Genomic DNA, 26327 nt, shown 5'->3' on the forward strand with positions numbered 1-26327 from the left:
AAATATTTATTTTCACGTAACTAATATTATTCTGAATATGAGTCAAATCGGACCATAAATGCAATTTTTTCCAAATATCTCGATCCCAGCGGCATCTACTTGGTCCATTTTTGCACAGGTATTTCTTTCGGTGTAAGTAATACATATTTTGAATATGAACCAAATCGAACCATAAATACAATTTTTCGAAATATCTCGATCCCAGTGCCACCTTTTTTCTTCGTGTTTAGCCTTTGGGAATCACCGTCAAGTATTACTTCAGAGGATGATATGTGTGAGTGTAAGTGAAGTGTAGTCTTGTACAGTCTCAGTTCGACCATTAATGAGACGTGTGGTTAATTGAAATCCAACCACTAAAGAACACCTGCATCCATGATCAAGTATTCAAATCCGTATAAAAGTAACTGCCTTTACTAGGATTTTAACGTTGGAACTCTCGATTTTGAAATCATCTGATTTGCAAAGACGCGTTCTCCACTAGACCTACCTGATGGATTACCCCAGCGCCACCTAGCGGGTCCAGATTAATTCAGAAACTTTTGCGAGCATGCGCACAACTCACAAAAGTTTCATCGCAATCGGATGAATAGTATGGGAACGCATACGGCACAAACAAACATTAATTTAAGTATATATATATATATATATATATATATATATATATATATATATATATATATATATATATAAGATTTAATACGTGTTTAAATATTACTCACTTTTTTTTATTTCTACGAAATAAAATTACGTTCGCAGACCACCACTACTTCAACGAATTTTACTAAATTTATAGGCTGTGGCAAAAATATTTTTATTTGTTACTTTATTTAATGAAAATACATACTGGAATCTTTCCTGATAATTCACCGCCACCAATGTTAGTTTTACTTACTTCATGCGTCTGGGACCGCAACTGATATGAAAGCTATTACTCAACGGATTAAGTTATTATCTTAAATTAAGGTTTGCTGATTTAGCTACGATAACAAGAGGAGGAATTAAGATAGCAGCAATGCGCAACAACGGGAGCGATCGAAGTGGCGGTGAATTAATAGGAAAGATCCCAATCATTATTTACTACAAATATCTCATTCAAGAAAAAGGCTATCCGTATAATAAAGTGCTTATCAAACAAATATTTACAAATTAACTAAATTAATCAATGCAGTGATTCTTATTTTTAGTTCCACGACCCCCGAAAAGTAAAAAAAAAATATATATAATTAATATTTTGCGACCCCCAACCCCAACCAAATGAAACCTAGTTAAAACTATTTAGCTGCGTTGATAGCGCCGGGTATGAACATGCGCGTATGAAGTGTTCTAACATGAGCAATTTATAGGTCCCAACTTGATGTGTATGTGCTGCATGTAATTTGGTTTGTTTATATAATATTCGTGGTGAAAGCGTCATGTTCGAACATGCATATGCATGCTAAGTTTGAACAGGTCGTCTCTTAGCAGTATAAAAGAGATGTAAGGGATTTTAGAATGTCAGTTTGGTTTCGAATGCGAAGCTTGCGTCTGATGTCTTTATTTATGTTTTTAAAAGCGTACTTTTATTGAAAATAATAATAATAGAGGTTTCGATATTTTAGTGTGTCGTCAAACAGTGTAATCATATAAACTGAAATCAGATCAGTTATTTAAATAAAATAGTACTTGTACGAGCAGTTTGATTAATCTGTGTAACATGATATAATTACGATTTATAGGTATAAAAATTTCAGCCGATTATTTCTATGATTGAAGGGTTATATGAGAGATTTATTAGTTCTAGGATGACAAAAAAATAATAAATTGGCAAACGAATTATTTTCTTGTACGTAATTTACGAAACCCACCGGGTTGGTCTAGTGGGGTCTAGTGGTGAACGCATCTTCCCAAATCAGCTGATTTGGAAATCGAGAGTTCCAGCGTTCAAGTCCTAGTAAAGTCAGTTATTTTTACTAGGTTATTTTTACTAGAATTTGAGTACTAGATCGTGGATACCGGTGTTCTTTGGTGGTTGGGTTTCAATAACCACACATCTCAGAAATGGTCGCACTGAGATTGTACAAGACTACACTTCATTTGCATTTATATATATCCTCTGAATTATTATCTGAAAGGTAATTATCGGAGACTAAACAGGAAAAAAAAGAAAGGTAATTTACGAAAATAAGATTCTTAAATGTTTTACACTATATTCTGATCGATCTAAAACTCCTCGAGTGGTTTTTCTTATTGTAACAGATAATTTCTTTAATTTCAGCTGCGTTGAAAATTATTGTCATTAATTCTATTCTTTTCTAGTTAATTTTTGTACTAACCATTTCATATGACTCCACGGTAATAGTCTACTGGTGATAAGTGAGATTACCTAGGAAGCTAATTAATTGACCCGCCTCGCCCGATCCAGTCGTTCATAAAATGTGTATTCAAATATTTCCTAAATTCTCAACAAAAATGAGAAAAAACTCTATCATATTGAAATATAATTCTTTAGCCGTTAATAGTGGAAAAGAGGAGACAAATTATTTTCTAAGAGACTTTTAAAAGCACATTTCCCCTAAGGCAAACTTCAAAAATTAATGATCCGATAATATCATCCCAAACATACACTTAAAACCTTGGTCGAAAAATACTTTCTACTGTGTATAACGTGAATTTTCGTAACTCCAATGAAGATATTTTACGGAATTATTTACTCTTGAAAAATTTGTTTCATCGGGAGATAGAATAGAACTTTGTGAAGGATGTCTTGAAGCCACTGATGTAACGGAAAGTCTCCAGATAGTAAGTTTTGAACCTTCAAGTGGCACAATAGAAATTTCTTTACCTTAACTTTATTGAACTACAAAACCATTTTGATTTGAAATTTGTCTCGTGTTGAGGGCTACGTTAAACTCGACGAATTACGTTCTGGGCTTCATCGGTACAACATTATTCTTGGCTTTTGTAGAACACGATTGAAAATAAACTAGTTTTTTCGTAAACACTGAAGTAAAGGTTTTTTAAATTTGGGATTCTATTAGAGAATATTTCTTGATATTTACGATGTACAGATAACGTACTTTCATTGCAATACACGATAAAAATTTCACCTTCGTATTCTTTAACTAGAACTAAAAAGAAACTTTTTTAAGTTATACAGCAGCACCGTAATTTCTTCAATTTCAAAATTTTACAGTACTATTTAATGCAATATAGAAATTGAATTATTAATACTGCCAATTTACAAAATAAAAAGTTCTCAGTTTATTTTCTACGTAATGAAATTTCATTTCTTGATATCTTTAACAACTCAATCAAATTTAAATAATGCTATTAAATTATGGTCTTATTTAATTTTTATTTTTATCTATTTTTAATAACTGATTTTATTTCAAATATTTTCCAATATGAAATACCTCTTGTCTCGGTTTAAAAATTATAGTGTAGTATTTTTCTACCACTCTTCGGTCTGTGATGTTTTTTAAGAGTCAAATTTTTTAAAGTATTCATATTGAGTCGATGTTACGTACTCAGTCATCCATAGTGTTATGCCATTAGGTCAGGTCCTGGCTGCCCTAATGGCACGGCTGCTGCTCCCCACGTTCTTCTATCCTTTGCTAACTTCTTTTTTTCTGGATATTTTCCCTTTTCCATAATCTCATCCATCATTTGAAATTTCTTCCTTTTCCTCCATTCACTAAGCCTTTTATCGCATCTACTAACAAGCACCATCTCATACAATGTCCTAGCCAGATAGTTTTCCTATATTCAATCACGTTTAGCATTTTCCTGTTCTCTCCGATTCTCCTTGATACTTCATCTGTTACACGGTCTTGTTCTGACATTTATCATTCTGCGCCACACCCACATTTCAAAAGCCTCAATTCGTTTTCTTTCAGTCTTTCTTTCTCATCGTCCATGTATCAGCTCCACAGAGCATCACACTCAAAATTAAATATTTCATTTATCTCTTCCTTAACGCTAAATTTATCTTTCCATACAACAGTTTTTCCTTCTTAATTAAATGCCTGCTAACATTTTGATTACCCTGTTTTAATTTCTACTCTTCAAATCAGGTCACCGGTTATAAAGCTCCCTTTTTTTTGTCTTCAGTCATTTGACTGGTTTGATGCAGCTCTCCAAGATTTCCTATCCAGTGCTAGTCGTTTCATTTCAGTATACCCTCTACACCCTACATCCCTAACAATTTGTTTTACATATTCCAAACGTGGCCTGCCTACACAATTTTTTCCTTCTACCTGTCCTTCCAATATTAAAGCGACTATTCCAGGATGCCTTAGTATTTGGCCTATAAGTCTGTCTCTTCTTTTAACTATATTTTTCAAAATGCTTCTTTCTTCATCTATTTGCCGCAATACCTCTTCATTTGTCACTTTATCCACCCATCTGATTTTTAACATTCTCCTATAGGACCACATTTCAAAAGCTTCTAATCTTTTCTTCTCAGATACTCCGATCGTCCAAGTTTCACTTCCATATAAAGCGACACTCCAAACATACACTTTCAAAAATCTTTTCCTGACATTTAAATTAATTTTTGATGTAAACAAATTATATTTCTTACTGAAGGCTCGTTTAGCTTGTGCTATTCGGCATTTTATATCGGTCCTGCTTCGTCCATCTTTAGTAATTCTACTTCCCAAATAACAAAATTCTTCTACCTCCATAATCTTTTCTCCTCCTATTTTCATATTCAGTGGTCCATCTTTGTTATTTCTACTACATTTCATTACTTTTGTTTTGTTCTTGTTTATTTTCACGCGATAGTTCTTGCGTAGGACTTCATCTATGCCGTTCATTGTTTCTTCTAAATCCTTTTTACTCTCGGCTAGAATTACTATATCATCAGCAAATCGTACCATCTTTATCTTTCCACCTTGTACTGTTACTCTAAATCTAAATTTACAGTATCTATACTGTAAATAAGATGTTCTTTAACATCATTAACTGCTAGTTCCATGTAAAGATTAAAAAGTAACGGAGATAGGGAACATCTAAGCTCCCTAAGTACTGAAATTTCTTTACCTGCTCTAAAACTTAATTTCCAGTCTTAATTTCAATTCTCTCCTCTTTTCCACCTAATACCGTACATTTTGTCTTTTTGTTGATCCTCATTCCCAAGCTTCATTTAAGTCATCAAGCATTTCATTTAATTTACCTGGACTTTCCGTCAAAACCGCCATGTCATCAGCAAAACGTATACATTCTATTCTTCTTCCCCGTTCTTTATTCCTGTTTTCCCATTCAGACAGCATTATATACTTCTTCCAGATGTATACTAAACAGTGTCGGTGACATGCAAAATCCCTGCCTCACTCCCCTACCAATCCCTGTTCTTCCTGTCATTTGGTCTCCTATCCTCACTTTTATATTCTGTTTATAGTACAGCTCTTTTATTAGGCGCCTCTCTTTACAATCAATGCCTTTCTTTTCCAAAATTTGCAGTAATTTATACCGTCTAAAACTCTGTCAAACGCCTTTTCTAGGTCTAGAAATGCAACGTAATCTCTCCGTCTTCTTTCCATATACCTCTCACCTATTACTCTTTTATTTATATTTTAATATCCGAGAAAGGGCTTTTTTGTTACTTTTTGATCCGGGCAATGATAACGCGAAAGCGTTTTTCGCCCCGAAAAAAGTATACATATATATTACTGTAGCAGTCCTGTAGCATCTCTTGTCCCAACACCTCTTCTAAACCCGTACTTTCTTTCTTTTTCCTGTTTAACCGCTGGTAATTACCTTTCAGATAATACTTCAGAGCATAAATGAGGATGATATATACGAGTGTAAATGAAGTGTAGTCTTGTAAATTCTCAGTTCGACCGTTCCTGAGATGTGTGGTTAATTGAAACCCAACCACCAAAGAACACCGGTATCCGCAATCTAGTATTCAAATCCGTGTAAAGATAACTGACTTTACTAGGACTTGAACGCTAGAACTCTCGACTTCCAAATCAACTGATTTGGAAAGACGCGTTCACCACTAGACCAATCCGGTGGGTTTCCTAAACCCGTACTGTTTTTCCTCAACACTGCCATCCAGTTTAGTATATATCTTCTAATTTAGAACCCTTAGTAGTACCTTAGCTGCACGTGATATTAGGCTAATCGTTCTATGTTCTTTACACTTCTTTGTATTTCTTTTCTTTTCTATAAGTACCATTATTGCATCCCGGAAGTCGTCCGGCCTCTTTCCTTCTTCAAATATTCCATCGCGTAGTTCTAGTACTAAAAATTTTCCTCTTTATCCTAGCGCTTTGAACAGTTCAATTGGGATTTCATCACATCCGTCAACTTTTCTTTTTGTTATCATTTTAATCGCCTTATTTATGTCAGATAAAATGATAGTATACCCTTATTTTAATATAGATATGATCAATAATGTCTTCGATTTATATATGACGTGCATGTTTATTACCTTACTAATAAATTGTAACTTTTATATGTAACTTTTTTTTAATAATTTTTTTCACGCTTATAAAAATACATTAATTTTCTTATATCTATATTTTTTTTGTAACAACAGGTTGTTTATTTGAATAGTACGTGTAGTATTCGAACGACAGACAAAATTTATCATATATTTCTTTTCATTTTACAAATATATATGTGTGTATTTATTAACAGGTGTTCAATAATATATAACATTTGTAGATTAAAGCCGTATTCATAATGTATTATTATTATTGTTGCTATTTTTCTTCATCATTTTGAATATATATTTTCCTTTCATAATTGTTTATTATATTTTTTACAATATCAACTTGTTATATGTCATCTCATTAAGCGTATTATTTCGTGTTTTAATGCTATTTTTAAATCTAACATAAAGCGTAACGATTGTTGCACTCTTTCTTATTTATCGGTTAACCTTCGTAAACCTAAAGTCAGAGATACATAATTATCAAATTGTCTGCAGTTTTCGCAAGACCTTTTACTATTTAAACGAATTAACAACTTACTGCCGTGTCGATTTTTCGAGCCCTTTGTAACTCGCTATGAGATACCAATTAGGATTTCGCGTAATATCAATAATATCAGGCTTGAGATCTAATATTAAATCTCCCCTACAGTTAATTTGTAGAACACAAAGACTTCCCGTTAAAGCCCATCAGGGCTAAGAATGGGGGGTGTTGTGGCGACCGGAAGCGTCACAAGGTGGTTGTCTTTCCCTACGGAGAACACAAAGACTCCGTATGGCATCTCATTTTCCGTATTTTTCTATGTACATGTGTTCGCCACATTCTAATTTTGAAATTTATATACTCAGCTTCCTGTTACCTTAATTTTTAATAGAGTTACTAATTTTTAGGAACTAAATATCAGGTTTTAATACTTAAATTTTGGTTTTTGTTATTTGTTAATAAAAAACCAAAAGAATTATAAGCTAAAAAGAGTAGCTGTATTGCATGTTACAAACAATGTTTCACCAAATTTGAAAGAAATTATGTTCAGTGACATTTCAAAAGTGCATTCATAGTATTCGAGTATGTTCAATTTTCTATTGTCAAAACTTGTGTTTTTTATTTTTTATTGTAGAACATTAAACTAAAAAATACATTTTTAATTCAATTTTATTTATTGGTTTGTAGTAATTATTATTACATAAGCTATATCAAAACGTTTTATGTTTTTAAAATATATTAATTTTCTTTTATATTTTTGATATAGTTGTTTAAAAAACAACAATACAAAACAGCTATTATTGTAAATAATTAGTCAATAAAGCTTATGTTTTTATGCAAGTGCTTTATTTGTAAAGTTCAAGCATTAACATATTTCATAAATCGGAGTAAACATAAACAGTAATCAATTCCGTAGCAACCTATCATCAAACATTTTATAGCAGCTGTTAAATTGTAAACAGTTTTAAGTAAGAAACCGTATAATTAAGTTTAATTAACTAAAATGATGCTAAAATTGCAATTTATATTATATTTCGTATGGTATATTATGCAGAGTATCACGAAGTTCTCCCAGGACTTTTATAAGCTATTTTACTCCCGCAAATAATGGATAAAGCTCATACAAATAAATGCCCTAAAATGCTCTTTTTTGCGAATTACGGCCGGTGAAAGATTTTGCTCGGATTTCAGTTACCCTGAAGAAATCAGATCGTACTGAAATGTTAGGATGTTAATTAAGGGACAAAATTAACGATTTTTAATGGTTTATGACCTGAAAAATCGATTAAAGGTCCCAGAACCGTATCTGCAGTAGATTTTAAGAAATCTGCGGTGAAAACCTATAAATTGGAATAAAAAACTCGGTTTTTTATGTTTTACATACAATAACTTTGTTAAATGGGTAGTAAGCACATAAAAACTTTAAAGAAAATTGTACAGAATTTCATTCTGAACAAAATAGTCTAAGATAAGTTGAATAAAACAAAGACAGATTTGAATAATTCGAATTTTATTTGGAAACAGTACACTATACCAAACTGCATTATTCACAGTTTACAAAACTTTTCAAAAATGAGCCCGCTATTTTCAACACATTTCTTGGCACGCTTCTGTACTGCTTTTGTTGCTCGTTTTAGTTCTTCAGGGCTCTCCTTAAATTCTCAGCAGCATCAATTATGCGGACAGTTAATTCCTCTCAGAATATATCTTTGTTTTATATATAGTATTTTTCATCCATCTCTAGACGCAAAAATCCAAAGGTATCGGATCGGGCGATCTTGGTGGCCAGGATTGTGGACCTCCATGACCAATCTATTTTTCACGGAAATGATGAGTTAAGTGAGCGGAAACGGCACAAGAGAAGTGGGGAGGCACGTCGTCGTGCTAGAAGTATACTTTGCGACTCAGCGCTAGAGGAACATCTTCAAGCAGCTGCAGCAATTCTTCATTAAGAAAGTGCTAGTAGACCTCAGAATTTAAGCGGCCGAATATATGAACGGTTCAAACAACTGATTCTGAAGAAGGCCACTCCATACATGGATGCTAAATCGGTTTTAAAATTCCCTTCACAGTTTCACATCTTCTCATGTATACTCATTGCGTAAATTGTTGACGCCGTCTCGAATAAAATTTACATGATCGGTAAACAAAACATACTTGTATAGTTGTCGAATTATATTCCACCAGTACTCCAAGCGAAGCGAACTGTCTCCTGGATGTAGATTCTGAACTAACCCACCGGGTTGGTCTAGTGGTGAACGCGCCTTCCCAAATCAGTTGATTTGGAAGTCGAGAGTTCTAGCGTTCAAGTCCTAGAAAAGTCAGTTATTTTTGCACGGATTTGAATACTAGATCGTTGATACCGGTGTTCTTTGGTGGTTGGGATTCAGTTAACCACACATCTCAGGAATGGTCGAACTGAGACTGTACAAGACTACACTCGTACATATCATCCTCATTCATCCTCTGAAGTCCTCAGAGGATGCATCCTCATTCATATCTCAAAGGTAGTTACCGGAGGTTAAACAGGAAAGAGAATGCTGAACTGGCTGTTTATGATAAGGATGAAACTTGTTTTGTCTAGGTGTCCTCCAAACCATCGAATGCAAAACTCCGATCCACATAGACAGAAAGACATCGTGTACTGACGCCTGGACTACGCTGAACTGTATCGATAATAATTTTATCAATTACAGAGTCGTGTTGGACAGTTAGTTCGGTGTACGAATACTAGGTAGTGAACCTGTTTTCGGAAGATTGTGAAAAGTCGTATTAATTTTTTTGGGATCTGGAATCGTACGATTCGGAAAACGTATTTCTTATTCTATTGCAGCAGCTGTCGCATTATCATTACACACACTCAAAATGAGTACCATATCAGCGTATTGTTATGTTATAAACGCACTGGCATCACTTCAATGGTAAATCTATCACGTTCAAACTAAAATTTACAGAAAACCTTTTTGTTAACGACATTAGTACCCGATATATATAATATACTATAATATAATAGTACCCGATATGTTTAATGTACCTTACAGAATGATTTAATCACTAATACTTGTGCATTGTTTTTTTATTGCCATCGTTGGAGTAATATTTTTTTCAAAGAATTTATTGTATCTCTGTTATTAATAAAAAAAAGCACTATCTAAGTAATGTTAATTTTACAATCGTATAATTTCCAGTTTTTTTTTTTAACAGCAGTTTTCAAAAATAATTTTTTTCACAAATTTTTCATCTCACAAAAAAGATTTTGTTTTTGTTGTTTACATTATTTACTTTTCTGACAAATGTTTTAATGTACTTGTTTCTAAATAAAATTCGAATTTTTTTTTTAACTTTTCTTTGTTTTAGTCAACTTATTTTACACCATTTTTTCAGAATGGGAAATTCTTTAGAAGGTTCGTTTAAAGGTTTTTTTATGTTTATTACCCTTTAACAAAGTTATTGTACGTCAAACTTAAATAACAGGGTTTTTTTTACCACAATTTATTGGCTTTCACCCTAGATTTCTCAAGAACTATTGCAGATACGGTTCTGTGACCTATTTTATTCGATTTTTCAAGTTAAAAACTATAAAAATAATTCATTTCGTCCCTTAGTTTACGTCAGTATGACCTCATTCCACCGGGGTAGCTGAAACAGAGCGAAATCTTTCACCAGCAGTAACTCGCAAACGAAACATTTTAGGACATATGTTTGTATGAATTTTTTCAATTATTTTCACGAGTGGAATAGGTTATGAAAGTCCCGGGAGAACTTCGTGATACACTCTGTATTCGTTTTGTGTGGTATTACAACAGTAAGAAAACGTATACGTCACTGGGAGACCATGATATCCCATTTGGGATCATATAACCTAGGGCCACAAAAACAAATTATTATATCACTTTCTTAAGATAGTAAAAAAAATCACGAAAATTATTTAATATTTACTGAAAACGTTTATCGGTCAGTCGAAAACAATTAGACTTTTCTCGTGTGACCTATTACTAACGTTAGCTGAAACTCCATCCAGGATTTCATGGTAGTTAAGTTTTTCCTATTATTTTCGATAAACACAGTGCAAAAAGATAAATAGGATTCAATAAGCATGTATTAATAATTGTTTTAGTATTTTTATTATTTAGGCCTAAATGAATTACAGATATATATGCATAAACCTATATTACGTATAACAAACATATTTTTATTCTGTAATTATTTTAAAATAAAATAATAATTATTAAAAGTAAACACGAATTAATTTAAATGTTGATTGTAAAATTTATTTATTTAAATAAATACAAGGGATACGTCGAATTACAAGTAATTTTTTTTTTGTAAAAAGACGATTGCATAGCTTGTAAAGAATGTCAAGCCTATCTGGGATTCAAAATTAGATCTTTTCAAACGTGACCTTACCAATTACTTCTTCTCCAATGAGTTTTGATGAACGGTTTACATTTCTTTTCGATTTACCCACATGTTACAGGATACGGTTTTAAAATAGGTTCTTTCTTTAAGAACCCTTTACTTTGGATTGATCTTTAAATTATGGAGTAAAAGCAGTTTTTTTAAACTATATTTACGGAAGACAAAGTCAGTAAAAATTCTCCTAAGATCGTGGATGGACTGGATTGCGTCCCTTTTAGCATCTTAATCCGTGATGACTTTTTCCGTTCTTAGTTCTGTATGTGTAGGTCGGATTTTGCTTCCTCCATGCCGGTAACCTGTGTATCCTTGGTGCGATTTGGTCCGGGTGGCTCCTGCGAACTGATGCCGAGATTCTTGCTTTCTATCCAATAATTACGCAATAAATTAACTAGTAAAAAATTCCGTGAACAGTACACCTAAAATACAAACACTACTCCGTCACAGCTCAGTGTACATTACGTCCTTTACTTGGAAAGTTAGATCCAACTAGCCGCTAGATTTCTTTTTTCTAAATAAATTATTAGTTTTATGTAAAAATGTATGTGATTTTTATATTCGGGGCGTATTTATTCGATGAGAAAATTTCAGTCCGTCATGTTGTTGAATACTTTGCGTTCATTTTATGATCAGTTTTAATGCATGCTCATGCATACATAGCTTATTCATTAAATTAATCGATTTTAAATTTTACTTTATTACATTACTTTAATGATTTTAAACAGCAAATCATTTTAATACAACTAAGTATGAAAATAAAACTCTATATCTCTCTCTACGTGCAACAGAATAAAATTATTCTTATTTATATATTTATAATTTTTTTAATTCTAATATATTATTTAGCATTTCATATTTGTGTAGTATTTTTTTTAAATTTAAAACCTGTGAAAAAACTTAAAATTTTATGGTTCAGTAAAAATTAAAATCGAAGATAATAAAAATTGTTGTTTTTCACCGGTTTTAATGAACTGCTCAAAATATTTTAACAGGAATTATGATGTTAAACTTCTAAGATTTTTCATCCCAGATTTTTTCGATTGAGGTCTCCCTCTGGCAAGTATGACAAGAGGCGGCAATGCTACCTCTTTAATATGTAAAATAGGGGTTTTCGACACCTTCCGTGCCTTTTATTAATTAATAAAAAAGGTACATAATTAATTAATATATTATTCATTAATTCATTAATTGAATTCATTTTATTATATACTAGCCGCTAGGCCCGGCTTCAGCGAACCTCCCAACTCACTTGTGGTTCCTGATAGAAGCGACAATAGAAGCTCCTCAGGTGGCAAACCAATGTCGGGCAATTTAACTTTTCCGCTTGCGCAGCAGATTCCTTGTGATTCGTTTTTGAATGTAAGTGCAGAACAGTATGGGCACTCTTTGTCCATTTTTCCAATTGCGACACTTGAATGAGCGGAATAATCATAATCGCATTCTTTCAATTCAATGCCTGATGCCCGCCTAGAGCTTGAATTGAGCAGTTCGTGGTCGTGTCAATCGTAGTCGCTCCTCTCGTTCTGCCATTATTTCTGTTAATCGGACTTTAGCTGCGCGAGTTCGGACGCCTTCTAATCGCATCTCCCGTTGCTCAGTTGCTTCAGTCGAGCGGAATTGATCTGTGCGTATTCGGTCGCTTTCTAAACGTATTTCCCGTCGCTCAGTTGTTTCAGTCGAACGGGATTGGGCTGTGTGTATTCGGTCGCTTTCCCATCTTGACTGTCTTTCGTCTTCAGTCTCTGCCGCACGAACAGTTTTCATCATACTTTTTTTTTGTATTTCTCCCGATTGAAGAATGTCTTTTAGGCACGGTATGATGTTTTGAAAAAAGATTGCAGTTAAATACTTTACACACCTTAAATTAGTAACGCACACATTATAAACAAAAGCAGCTATTTATTTATGTTTTTAAACAGCTGTAAAAAATTTTAAATGAATGAATCGTAAAAATTGCATATGCATGTACGCTAAATCAATTGAAACTTAGGAATAACTGTACGTTAAAACTTCAGCCCTTTTCAAAATTAATCGATTCAATGTTGAAAAAAAATGTTAGCTAAAAATTAAATTTTTTTTGATAATCAAAGTCATTTTGAAAATTAAATAAGCTTTAAGGAAGAAATAAAGCGTTTTAAATTTCGTTGTAAATTTTCGTTATTTCGGAGGTCCAAAAAAATTAGCCTATGTTCACTTCAGGGCTTCAAAGCGTAAGTGTGCAAAATTTTAGACAAATCTGTCCGGTAGATCTCGAGTTAAGTTGGAACAGTCAGACAAACAAACATTGATTTATTATATATATATATATATATATATATATATATATATATTATTTGGATTTATGAATTGTGTTTAAGAGTTTTGAATAAAAATGTAATCGTATGGACAAAACAGTTCTTGCATTAGCATTCATATGTTTTTATTGGAGTGCATCAAAGTCCAACAGTAACTACTATAAAAATATTCAGCCTTCAGAAGTGATCCGACCGAGATCAGATGATTTATTTACTATACATGAGAGAGAGAGAGAGAGAGAGAGAGAGAGAGAGAGAGAGAGAGAGAGAGAGGAGAGAGAGAAATGTTTACCATGCTGTTTATGTAAATAAAACGTCCATACATTATTTTATACAGCCATGTTTCTGTGGTCGAGTATGTTTTACTTATGCTCCATAAAATTCAGTGACTTATTTGCATTTCACTTTCAAATAGAACTCTGATAAAAATGAAATCAAAACACATCCAGTCAAGTATTTTTCATCATTTATTAGTAATATATAACATTTACGCTACATAGTGGATTAAACTTTCATTCGACAATTTGCCTACTACAGAATGTGTTTTGATTTCATTTTTTGCGTAGAGTTGAAGATGAAATTGTCCATAGAGTTCTATGTAGAAGTAATAAAAATATCTTATATTGAAATTTAAAATAACTGTGTAGTAGGAAAATTATCGAATGAAAGTTTAATACACAAAATACTGCGGATCATAAAATCATAGTTGCTCATAAGTAATCTTTTTTTTTTTTTGCAAAAATAGAATGATCAGTAATTTTGAAAATAAATTCGAAGACAAATCTCTGTTTTGAAAAAGCGTGGGGTTGTATGAGTATAATATATTAAGAATACCATTTAAAAATTAGTTATGATAGATTTTGTTCATCATATCTCTTTCGTTGAGATTAGTAAGTAAACGGTTTGCAAAAAACATTGCAAACACATTAACACAAATATGTTAAGGCATTGATAAATTATTTCTTTAAAAAACATTTTATTTAAGGTCGGTCCATTATTAAATACGATTTGACGTATGAGATTTATACATATATATATATATACACACACACACACACACACACACACACACACACACACACACACACACACACACACACACACACACACACACACACACACACACACACACACACACACACACACACACAGACTTCAGATGTAAAAATTAGTACAAAAATACTATTTTCTCAATAGTCTAGATTCGAGTCTAATGCGTCACCGATTCAGAATTATTTACTAATAAATCGATAACAGATTTGACCGTGAAGTAGGTTAGTAAGTATTGTGCTGTATGTGTATGTATATATATATATAACATAAGATGAAATTATACGACATTAAAGTCATTCACGTTATATGATCCACGTTTCTTTAACTTTTCAGGAATTTATGAAATTATTGATACTCTATTAAATTGAAAAAAATATATTTATTTTCTATTTTTTTTCTACATTTATTTTTATTTATTTATTTTATTGCAGGTGGTCATAGTTGGAAATGGAGCCGTTGGAAAATCAAGTATGATACAAAGATATTGTAAAGGTACATTCACAAAGGATTATAAAAAAACAATCGGTGTGGATTTTTTGGAGCGTCAAATCGAGTAAGTTTATTTATAAATTTTTTTTCTTAATTAATTATCCTGTATAATATTATGTAGCAAGTCATTAATGAAATTATTATATATTTTTGAGGAAAAGATATTTTTATTTATTTATAGATAATATAATTTTTAACAGTTCTCGAGAAGAAACCATTAAATGGATTTCAACGGTAAGTGACTGGTTTTACTGTTAAAACATTTGGAAAAATAAGTGATTGTATATTATTGAATTTAAATTCTATCGAATTAAAATCTTAATGATTGAGAATTTAAGGATAAATTCTGTTGTTCTTTGGTGAATTTATCTTTGGTCAGGTTTCAAATAAACGCCGTTCAGTTTTCTTCACCCTCAGCATCTTATTTCACTTAGTTATAGCTGCCAGCATTATTTTTTCCTTTCTTCTCAGTCGGCTTCCCAAGCTTTCTTTCTGTTTATGTTTTTATCATCTTTCGTTTAAAACAGTTTATACTATCCAAATCAATAGAGATTTTAACCTCGAAAAGATTTACTACGCCAAATAAATTATTAGAATGATATATAAATAAAAAAATATATAGAATAAAAGTGTGCCCTAGTCGAAATGAGTGATTTACTGTTTAATTTTTAATTAATAAATTAAGGAAAACGTTTTAGTTTTTCGCCAATAGCGGTATTTTTTGTAATCGCATGTAAAAATAAAAAGCACTAATAGTTAGCTGAGGGAATTTGGCATAAAACATTTCGCGGGTACTTTTTTCTACCGGCAAAACTAAGGGCGTTAGCGAATTTTACAATAAGCACCAAAATCGTGCTATAGCTTTAATACTTAGGTAAGCGCGCAATAAATAAACTTCCATAACTCTATTCCTGTTAGAGATAATTAAAGAATTCATAACTCCCAAGGCGGCTATAAATTAGTTAAATTTTCGAGCAATTTGTAATTGCCCGTTAATCCGGATCGTGAAAATTTGCAAATTGTTAACAATAAGAAAATTTCAAAAAATGAAAAAGTCATTATAGCATTCTGTTCTTGAGCAGAACAGAACCTTACTACCTATTCATTCCATAATGGATATCTGTGCTATATCTTATTTAATTCTTTATTTATCGACATTTGAAAATTGAATTTTTTTTAAAAAAGCGTGATTTGGTACCTTGGCTAACATTCAAAACCGATCATTATTTTTTTTTTATATATATATAAAAATATTTTGTTATTTGTAAGATAAAACATCTAGTTTAAGATGGCAGGTTTTTCGAAAACTTTAATTTTTCAATGAGTTTTAGGAAGTAAATGTTAGTATACTTCGTAAACGCATGAAAATGACGCTATAAGTAAATTGTTATAAAAAATGAATGAAAACAGATATTTTTATTCAACTTCGTAAATTTATATAAAATACGTCATTTATCAATATTTAACCTTAGATTTTATTGATTTTGCAGATTGTTTGTTGTTTGTGGAAAGAGACCTGGTTTTTTGAAAAAAATATCTAATTTTTCGTCAATATTTTGTTTATTTTTAATATTATGAAAAAATAAGTACCACCAGTAGAGAAAACTAAGACAATTCTGCATAAAAATGTTCCCGAAAACTTTTTTCTACGAACATAATGAAAAAATTATGGATAAATTATTAATTTATCCGTTTATTCTTTCTGTATACGAGAAGGTAACCGGTCTCAAAAAAATTCCGTAGCGCATTCTGGTCCTCTTGTAAAATTCGCTAGCGTCCTTAGTTTTGCTCGTAGAAAAAAGTACCCGGGAGGTTTTTTATGCGCACTTTCCTTTTATTTTTATACATGATTTAAAATAAAGACCCTATTGGCGAAAAACTCAAACAGTTCCTTAAATTTCTTAATAAACAAGTTAATTATTAGCTGATATCCGCTAGGGCACACTTTTATTCTGTATACAGAGTGAGCAACATAAAACTCAACTCATAACGTAATCGCTACAGAATCGGTAGATTATGTTGGAATGAAATTTTATTAGTGATACGGATAAATTAAATAAGAAAAATATAAAACTTAATTTAAATTTTGCATTTATTTACCTTATTGTTACAAAAGTAGTCCAAAATGACCACCCTAGGCATCGCACTTTTGTGTTCGAGTGATCATATTGAGTCGTCTGACGCAAAACGTTTTTATCAATTGCGTTAATTTCTCGTTGATGTTCACCTTCAGTTCATCAATATTGTGGGGATTAGATCCATAAACTCTCTCCTTTAAGTAGCCCCAAAGGAAAAAAATAGCAAGTAGACAACTCTGGGGAACGTGGAGGCCACCGTCCTTTGCCGACAGCTCGTTCATTTGTGAATTTTGCATGAATGCGATACAGTGAAACGTTTGTTGGAAGAAGCTGTATTCTTTTTCGTTATCAGTTAATTGCGCGTAGAATTCTTCGAAAATGGCATCTTCCGTACTGGCAGAAATTCTCCTTTCAATATCGGCAATGGCGTGTAGAGTCCTAACGGAAGGTCGCCTATTTCGTTTTGCATTTGAAAACGAACCTGTTGTAAGCCATTTTTTAACTAATTCGTGTATGATACTCTTCGCTGGTATACAGTCATTGGGAAATTTTTCTACGAATACTTGACGTGATTCTTCAAACGATCCAGAATAAATATAGGCCTCAATTATAGCTATCCTCTCCTAGATTGAATAAGGCATTTTACACTAAAACAACCGGTCACAATACTGCGCTACAAAAAACGTATACTGCGCTGGCACGTAACCACTTGACAAACGGCAACAGCAATCAGTAGTAACATATACATCCATTAGTCGTGCTAGTTGTATGAGTCTTTCATAAATAGTGTTGGGTAGCGGTTTCATTACGCGTTCGGTTTTATGTTGCTCACCCTGTACATTGCTGAACCCATTCCAATAATTTATTTGCTGCAGTTGTTTTCGAGGTTAAGGCCTGTTTGAGTGTCTCTTGACGCAGCTATATATAAGGCGCGCTTCAACAAAGATATTTTACCTTCATCAAATTTGGCTTTCCTTATATTTTTCGTTACTTCCTCCACTTTCTCCATTCATTTCAATTCCTCTATTATTCTCCACAGGAACGTTCCAAAATATCCGATTACTACTCTTCCTTCTTCCTGATCGTTTTCTATTCCTACCCGCTTTATTTATAAAATATTTAGTAAAACCTTTCTTTAATTCAAACGTTTTCTCCATTAGAGAAAACAATTTCGTAATTCAAAGTCCTTCCTTTCACTTTTTCAATCTATTTTCCTCGTACATATTCCATTTTCTCCCGAGCATCTTCCGTACCAAGTCGCCAAACTTCCCAAGTATTTAATTGTTTTTTACATATTTTGTAGTTTTTCCTTCAACGATATATTAATAATAGATCCTTTTTAAGTTTAATATACAATTAACTTTTTTTATACAGTTTGAAGTCACGTCAACTATTAAGTTTTTTGTGAAAAAGATTTAAAAAAACCTAAAAGCGGTACAATTTACTTGGTTCACATTTTATTAGTTTCTTGTAATTGAAAAGTATTTGAGTATGTTTTACTTCTTTATCAATGTTATGAATAATACTTCTTTGTGACTTGTATAAGTAACCTTGTTAAGGTAAAAAATGTTGCTACCGATTCCGGTTTACGACGAACAGTTGAATTTTATTTTTGTGATATTATCCTACTGCAATTAGTAAGACATCACAGACTACTTCATTGTGATTTTCAAGTTAAACGTACGTCTATGAGAAAAAAAGATATTTTTTATTGTTTTTTCTACACGAATCGTATCTTATTCTGAGAATTTAATGTTGTTATTTCTCAGCAGTTTAATTAATATCGGCATTAAATGTTAATTTTTTTTTTCTTCAAAATTGTAGTTTTTTTTTACATGTATTTGAAGATAACCTCATTTTTCTAGTATTTCTATATTAATGTATTGCTCTTCGTGCTTTACAAATATTTTCAACGACCAATTAAATTAATGAGAACTTTATACAATAAAAAACCAAATGACAGGATTATGATTCCAGTTTACGGTTAGTTCCTAAACTTTCTCCTGAGGTCACTACATAGAGCATCTTATATTTCTTTTATTTCAACTAAAAATTACAAAGCTATATAAAATCTTGTTAGTGTTGTGTTTTTTTTTTATTGTCGTAGTATATCCAGAAATCAGGTTTTTTAATTTATATTTAGTTAAAATAGTATAATAGCTCTTTTTGAATTAATTAAATTTTTCTGGGTTTTTGAGTAGATATCAAAGAGGTTGAGGATAATTCTTAATCAATATGCGTTTGTAGATTTGTCATGATATATATTTTTTTGTTTATAGTAACTGAAAACAATGGCATCGATTTGATTGAAAATTTATTAATTTTTCCAATAATATTCTTAAATGCAACTGGTTGATTTATTCAATTTTTTTTAATCTGTTAGCCTACAAGTAAATAACCTGTATATGTACGTCAGTAATTAATTTCCCAACTTGTTTACCTAACGGAAAAAGAGATTTATATTGTTTCGGTAATAATCAATCATATGGAAGTGCTGAGAGATTTCTGACAGTTAAAATATAATTTAAAATTAAAAAAAAAAACAATATATATATATATATATATATATATATACAGGTGTCCTTAAAAGGTGACTCTAGGAAGTGATTCTACTTAACATACTGAATAAAAAATGTTATATCCAGTGAACATAGGTCCGAAAACGTATATTTCTCCGTCTGCCCGCCGATTTTCTATTTTTAAGAAAAAAATTATTGTTCAAGAACGGTTGGAGATAACGCCATAAAATTGTATAGTTTATTATAAACTAACATCTTTTAATAGAAAAAAAAAATAACGGTACTCTTCGTTGACAAATTTAAAATGGAGGTCGTTTCAATTTTTCAATCTTAAATATCTTAGCAATCATTAGATTTATGAAATTTTGTTGTATTATAAAAATTAGGAATCATTTTTTTGTGAATATAACAACACCTTAGTCGTAAAAATCCGACGACAAACAATAGAGTTATTGTATGAAGTCGGCCTAAACCGATATGGCGGCCGTCTTGTTTTTTTTTATTTTCGTGATTCAATTGGTAACGAAATCAAATTTTCTTAATAAAATTGCTTAAAGTTGCAATTTTAATCAGAAACCTCGATACAAGTGGAAGCATCCACTTGTAGTGAGTTATAATAAAATCTTGCAACTGCTATATCTTTCGATGTATCGTATGAAAATCAATGAAGTTTGATACACGTATGTAACTTTGTTGTGTAAAAATAAATAGTTTTACATATTAGTCTTAATAAACAAAGTTGAATAAACAATAATATTCACATATAAATATTATTAAGAATATTTTTTTTGGATGTAAAAAGTTTATTGTTCATTAAGACTAAAAAGTAAAAACTAAAAAAAAATATAAAAAAACAAAAACAATTACAAAAATATATTTGAGTTCATATAAAAAATTATTTTTTAAAAAAGCTTTTATTTACTAATATTAATATTAACATTAATAAAAAAAGGAAAAACAAATTAGAAAAAATCTAAAAAGTAAAAAATAAGAAATAAATCAAATTGTGAATTTTAAACAAAAAAATATAATATATTAACAAATATAAGAATGCACTGAAAAGTAAAAAATAAATTATATAAATATCTAATAAATAACCAATAAATAAATGTAATAATTATTAAATTTTAAAATTAAAAGTAATAGAATATTTAGTTAAATAAAAGCGTGGGGCAGTTTTTATAACAATCTTTTCGAATAAATATTTATAGACATTTGCTGAATTTTAAAATATATTTTTTGTTTAATGAGATTGTTTAGTATATGTATATACTTTATTTATCTGTAATAAAATAACTCAAGTTTTAATTTTTTGATGGTTCAAATTTGCACCGAGATGACCTTTAAGGGCTAATAAGATTAAAAATAAAAATTAAATTTAGAAATCTTGCACAAAGTTATTACATTTTGACGGTAATCTGAAAAATTATTAATTATTATCACTATTATAATTGTAATCGTAATTATGATTTCATTAAATAAAAATTCATAATTAATTAAAATGAAACTTTTAGAGGAAAGAGTGCGTTCAATTTGGCTTTCAATTTGGCGATTACAAGCAGAATTCGAAGATGAACTTCAACTATGTGAGAACACGTACAAAGAAAGTGAGTGGGTGCATTTTCCCAGATTGTTACTTGCAGCTAGTCAGTCTCAGCTGGAATGGTTCCAGCAGACCTTTCGGCCTCCTCGCGTCGTTATTGAAAATAAAAAAGAAGTTTAATTGTTGTAAAAATAAATGTTGTGTTGTTTTAAATAAATTATAAAAACTGCTCCACGCTTTTATTTAACTAAATATTTTCATTACTTTAAATTTTAAAATGTAATAATTATTACATTTATTTATTGGTTATTTATTAGATATTTATATAATTTATTTTTTACTTTTACTTTTCAGTGCATTTTTATATTTGTTAATATATTATATTTTTTTGTTTAAAATTCTCAATTTGATTTAATTCTTATTTTTTACTGGGTTTTTCTTATTTGTTTCCTTTTTTTATTATTAATGTTAATATTTATATTAATTAAATAAAAGCTTTTTTAAATAATAATTTTTTATATGCAATCAAATATATTTTTGTAATTTTTTTGTATTTTTTTTATATGTATTTTGTTTTTTGTCTAATATTTTGGTGCTGTTGAAATCGAAGGAGTTGTTATTTTTAAATGTTAAATAAAAAAGTGATTTAATTTTTAAAAGTACATTTTAATTCCTTTTTTGAAGAATATTTTAATCACTGTTTTTGCTTAAATCATTCAATGACATTAATGTATTTTATACATTAAAAAAATAAGTGGTAAGCGTTTTCTACGACCATTACAAAACATTTTCAAATAAAAAAAATGTCGGTGATCGCTTCAGAAGTATTAATTTTTTTTTTTTTTTTAATATTTTATTTAATATTTATTATAAAATCGTAATATAAAATTTAATCGATGTAACGGAAAGGTAAATTATTTGAATTAAAAAAAAGAATAAAAAAGAACAGACAGCTGTCATAGTTCATTTCACACAGATTTGAAAATTGAAATCTAAAAAAAAAGAATTAATAAAAAGGTTATACTTTTAGTGTGTTTTTTTTGCAAGCATTTTATTTTAAACAAGCAGTGTAACATTTTATTTATTTTAAACATCCAAGTCTAACTTCGCAAACATACAATGAAAAATGTCTCTCAATAAAATCCAAAATTCACCATTATAACACAGTAGTTCTTACGGTGGCGCTTTATGCTTCTGAGACTAAGAATGAAAGTAAAACGGACCAATTACTTAAAACAAAAAAGCCAATTTTCAGAACTTATTTAAATGAAAGTTATCAAAAGGATGGAGTCTGACGAATTGCCACGAATGAAACAGTCTACAAACAAGTCGACCCGATTCTCAATACAATGAAAAAACGAAGGTTTCCCCATTTTTTCCACGTATTAAGAATGCCTGAGAACCAAATTCTAAAACAACTGGTCACAAGGAATATTAACAAAAAAACCTGTGGAAAATATATTGGAGAAATCCAAAGAGATCTTCAAGAAACTGGTTGAGGATTGAGGACGCCTGTGGTAAAATGAAAATTAACTACGCACTTCAAAATAATAGATTCAACGTTAAATAATTAGAAGGCATAATAAAGTGGAGGTCACAGACGAGATCAGGATGCAACGATACGATAGAATGAAGAAATACTGGGAAAATAGAAAACTAACACAGAGATTCAAGAGGAATTGAAATTTGGATGACTTATGGTATATACTAATAATATCATAAAAAAAGCAAGTAAATGGTTGCATATAACTTTCACGGTTTCGTCTTTGCCAAACTTTTAATTCAAATACACCGTAGTGTTCTTAATGACTTAAATATGCAATATTTAGAATACAAATGCAAAATAATTTGGGTCCCAATTGATTTTTTTCATCAAATAACATTTTTATCTCAAACATTATGCAGAAAATTATAGTAGAAAAGGAATCAAATACATAATAAAAATACAAGAAATTATTGGATTTGATTTTGAGTCCCAGTTGCGACCCCCTTGATCAAATAATGTTTTTATCATCAAAATGAAGCTAGTTGCATTTAGAATCTAATTGCTAAAAAAATTACAACACAATTGCAGGACTCTCGTCACGCGGCTGAAGCCGCGTTCCTGGAAAGTTCTACAACTGAGGGTTGTTTCTGATGCACGGATTACACACATATACACACAACTTAATTTAAAATATTTATCATTTTATTTAAATATAATATTTTTAGTTTATTAATCGAATGATTCTAACTAAAGCTATACTGATGCAATTTCACAACTTACGTAGAATAAATTTTGCTTTTACGTTCGGCAGTCTGGTGTAGCCTCAAGGCTTAACGCACCAGGAATCGAGTCGACCGGGCAGTCGAGTTCTAGATCCAACTAGACCGAGTTACTTTTTTACCCTTTAAATATTATTCGTTTATTAATTCTACTGCTCACCTGTGACGTCGCAGCATAGCAGTAAATTTTAGTGCATTTTTTGGGAAGGGAGTGCGATTTTTTAAAAAACGTTTTTGTAAATATTGTTGTTTTTTAATCGTTGACAAATGTACCTAAGAAACATATGACCTTAAGTAGGCAAAATCTCGAGATACTGAGGGTGACCTTGTTCTACAGCTTCAGCCCCTTTACTTTTTAAGTTGAAAATTTAATGGCATCAATGCCCCATATATAGAAGTAATCTGACCAAGTTTGATCAAAATCGGTTTATAGTTCTGGATATATAAAGCGATTTAGAGGTCAACATACGATACATACGATAGAGGTCAATCAACGTACATACGAACATTAATAGCCAGAAAATTTACATCCGTTTTTTTCGGTTCCTTATGTGTAAAACCGTCAAGATCCGCTGGAAACCGCATATTCCCGAATTTGATCGATCATAATACTTTCGATTCTAGAGGGGCTTTAGAGTTAGACTGGAAAGTAATTATAAAATAAGTTGTAATTCTTAAGTCTGGTCCAAGCCACCCGAATTTAAAAAAAAACCTTTTATAAAAAAATGTTTCCACGTTGTCTACATTATTACTAGATGCAATTGGATTTTCAATCTTGAAAATTAAAGTTTAAAAAAAATACTATTTTAAGTTCGAGTCCCATTCAGCCCCCTTGTCTTTTTTGGGGGGAAATTTATACGTTTATTTATTAAAGTAATTATTTAATTCAACAAGTCGGCCCGATCTGATGAAATTTTATTCAACAAACCAACAAAAAAAATTAATTTTAGCTTACTAAAAACAAAGTAATGAGTACCGTGATAGCCCTTTGTCCGATGGGGTCGTAAATAAGGCCGAAGTTGAGGTATATACAGCAAGATATTTGCGGTAAATTCAATATTTTTGACCGACGCGTTTTCCAGATGCGAGGCAAAAACTGTTCAGAAATATCGTTCAATATCATCAATAAATCGGATCGAATCAAAAGCTTGGAATTTTAAATAGCTTAAGTACTTTTAACCTACTAAAGCTCAATTTTCCATCAGCATTACACAAAAAGTAAAAAAATACAAATTTTTGAAAACTACCCTTCCTCTTTTTTACTTTTGTCCAGAATTGAATATCATCAATGTATAGAAATATTTTGAACCGTTTTGAAGAATTTACGTTAAGTCAGTCCCGAAAATAATTGAGAACGACACAGTTACATCCATACGAGACGTATGGAAATTTTTATAACTTTTGTACAATAAAGATTTTTAAAATTTTGACATTTGCAAAAACCCCAAAACCCCAAAACCCAAAACATTAACCGACAGCTATACTTTCCCTTTATAGCTAAGCTGCCTCAGCAGAAATAGAGCTGTAAACGGTAAAGTAAAAAATAAATTACATTTTTAATTCAAATACGTTTATTTAAAACTTGTTTCTTTTGAATTTTATGTATATCGCTTTAATAATTAAAATTAAAATGAGTATCAATAATTTACCATTTAAATGTTCTAGAAAGAGTAGCTATTGTTTTATTGAAAATAAAAAACTACGTTAAATTCACTTTGATTAATTTGTAAAACGATTATTTCTAGGTAAATATGTTATTTGAATACCGCATTAGCGAAATCGTAACAAAGGAGATTTCTAATATTGAATCTAATTAATTTTATATTCCTGTTCAGAACGGTAGTTTTAGATGAATTTTCTCTGGGAATATTTATTTGATTAACTGTACTTTTATTATGTACTGCTTGGAATTAGTACAGTCATGTTAAAAAGCGATTTTTACTGTTATTTTATGTTCGTAGTTTTAAATCCTTTTTATATACATCCTTAATCAGTCTTTAAAGTTTATTTATAAAACTCTTTAAATAATTTTTAGTTTCTATCGACTGTTTCAGTTAATTGGCCATATTTTAATAAACTTAGGAATCTCCGTATCTTAGCCTAAGCTGAATTTCAATATTTTATTGAACCTCACTCTGCATTTGTCTTTAGGTATCAAAACATTTTAGTTTGATATCAAAAAGGACTAAGAAGTAAACGGATAATTTTACAAGATATATATATATATATATATATATATATATATATATATATACTTTAGATTTGGTGATATTAAGTGAATAGGTTACATATATAATGGGTATAAGCATTAAGTAAAGTTATGTCGATGATATTAAGATTTTACTTGGTTTTTTTTTTTGGTTGCCTAGCTGTTTCATAAACGAAGATAAAAAATTGAGGAATCGTTTTGAAATTAAACGTCTTTTTTAAGACTACCCGGGTTTTAGGTAGTGTGATATTTCTAAAGAGACTGGAAGATATTTATTCCGGAATTGTAAAAACTGTCTATAACCAAAGAAATGTAATCATTCAGTTATCAACCTGGGCTAAAGTCAAAATAAAAACAAGTTCATTCAAAGCCTTTTAATCGAAGGAGCGTAATGATAGACTTTTCTTGTGAAAATTTTAAATCATTACTGCTTTGTATTTAAAAAAAAATTATTTGATCTTATTACTTTCACGTCTAGATAGCGCTGGAGGAGCTATAGGCAGCGCTATAATTCTAGAAGGGAAATTATTGTAATCGGTCCAATTTGGGCATACAT

At 30.7% G+C, this 26327-nt stretch overlaps 1 protein-coding gene across 3 annotated transcripts in view; it reads left to right on the forward strand.

The window, feature by feature from the left end:
- Positions 1–26327, forward strand: part of Rab23 (RAS oncogene family member Rab23) — a 331158-nt gene that overhangs the window by 187815 nt on the left and 117016 nt on the right. For all 3 annotated transcript variants that reach the window (XM_075358833.1, XM_075358831.1, XM_075358834.1), the window contains one exon: positions 15100–15221. In XM_075358833.1, the coding sequence (XP_075214948.1) occupies positions 15100–15221 (122 nt within the window). The remainder of the gene's footprint in view (positions 1–15099; positions 15222–26327) is intronic.

The sequence above is a fragment of the Lycorma delicatula genome, chromosome 3, assembly GCF_047948215.1.
Source record: "Lycorma delicatula isolate Av1 chromosome 3, ASM4794821v1, whole genome shotgun sequence".
Lineage (NCBI taxonomy): Eukaryota > Metazoa > Arthropoda > Insecta > Hemiptera > Fulgoridae > Lycorma > Lycorma delicatula.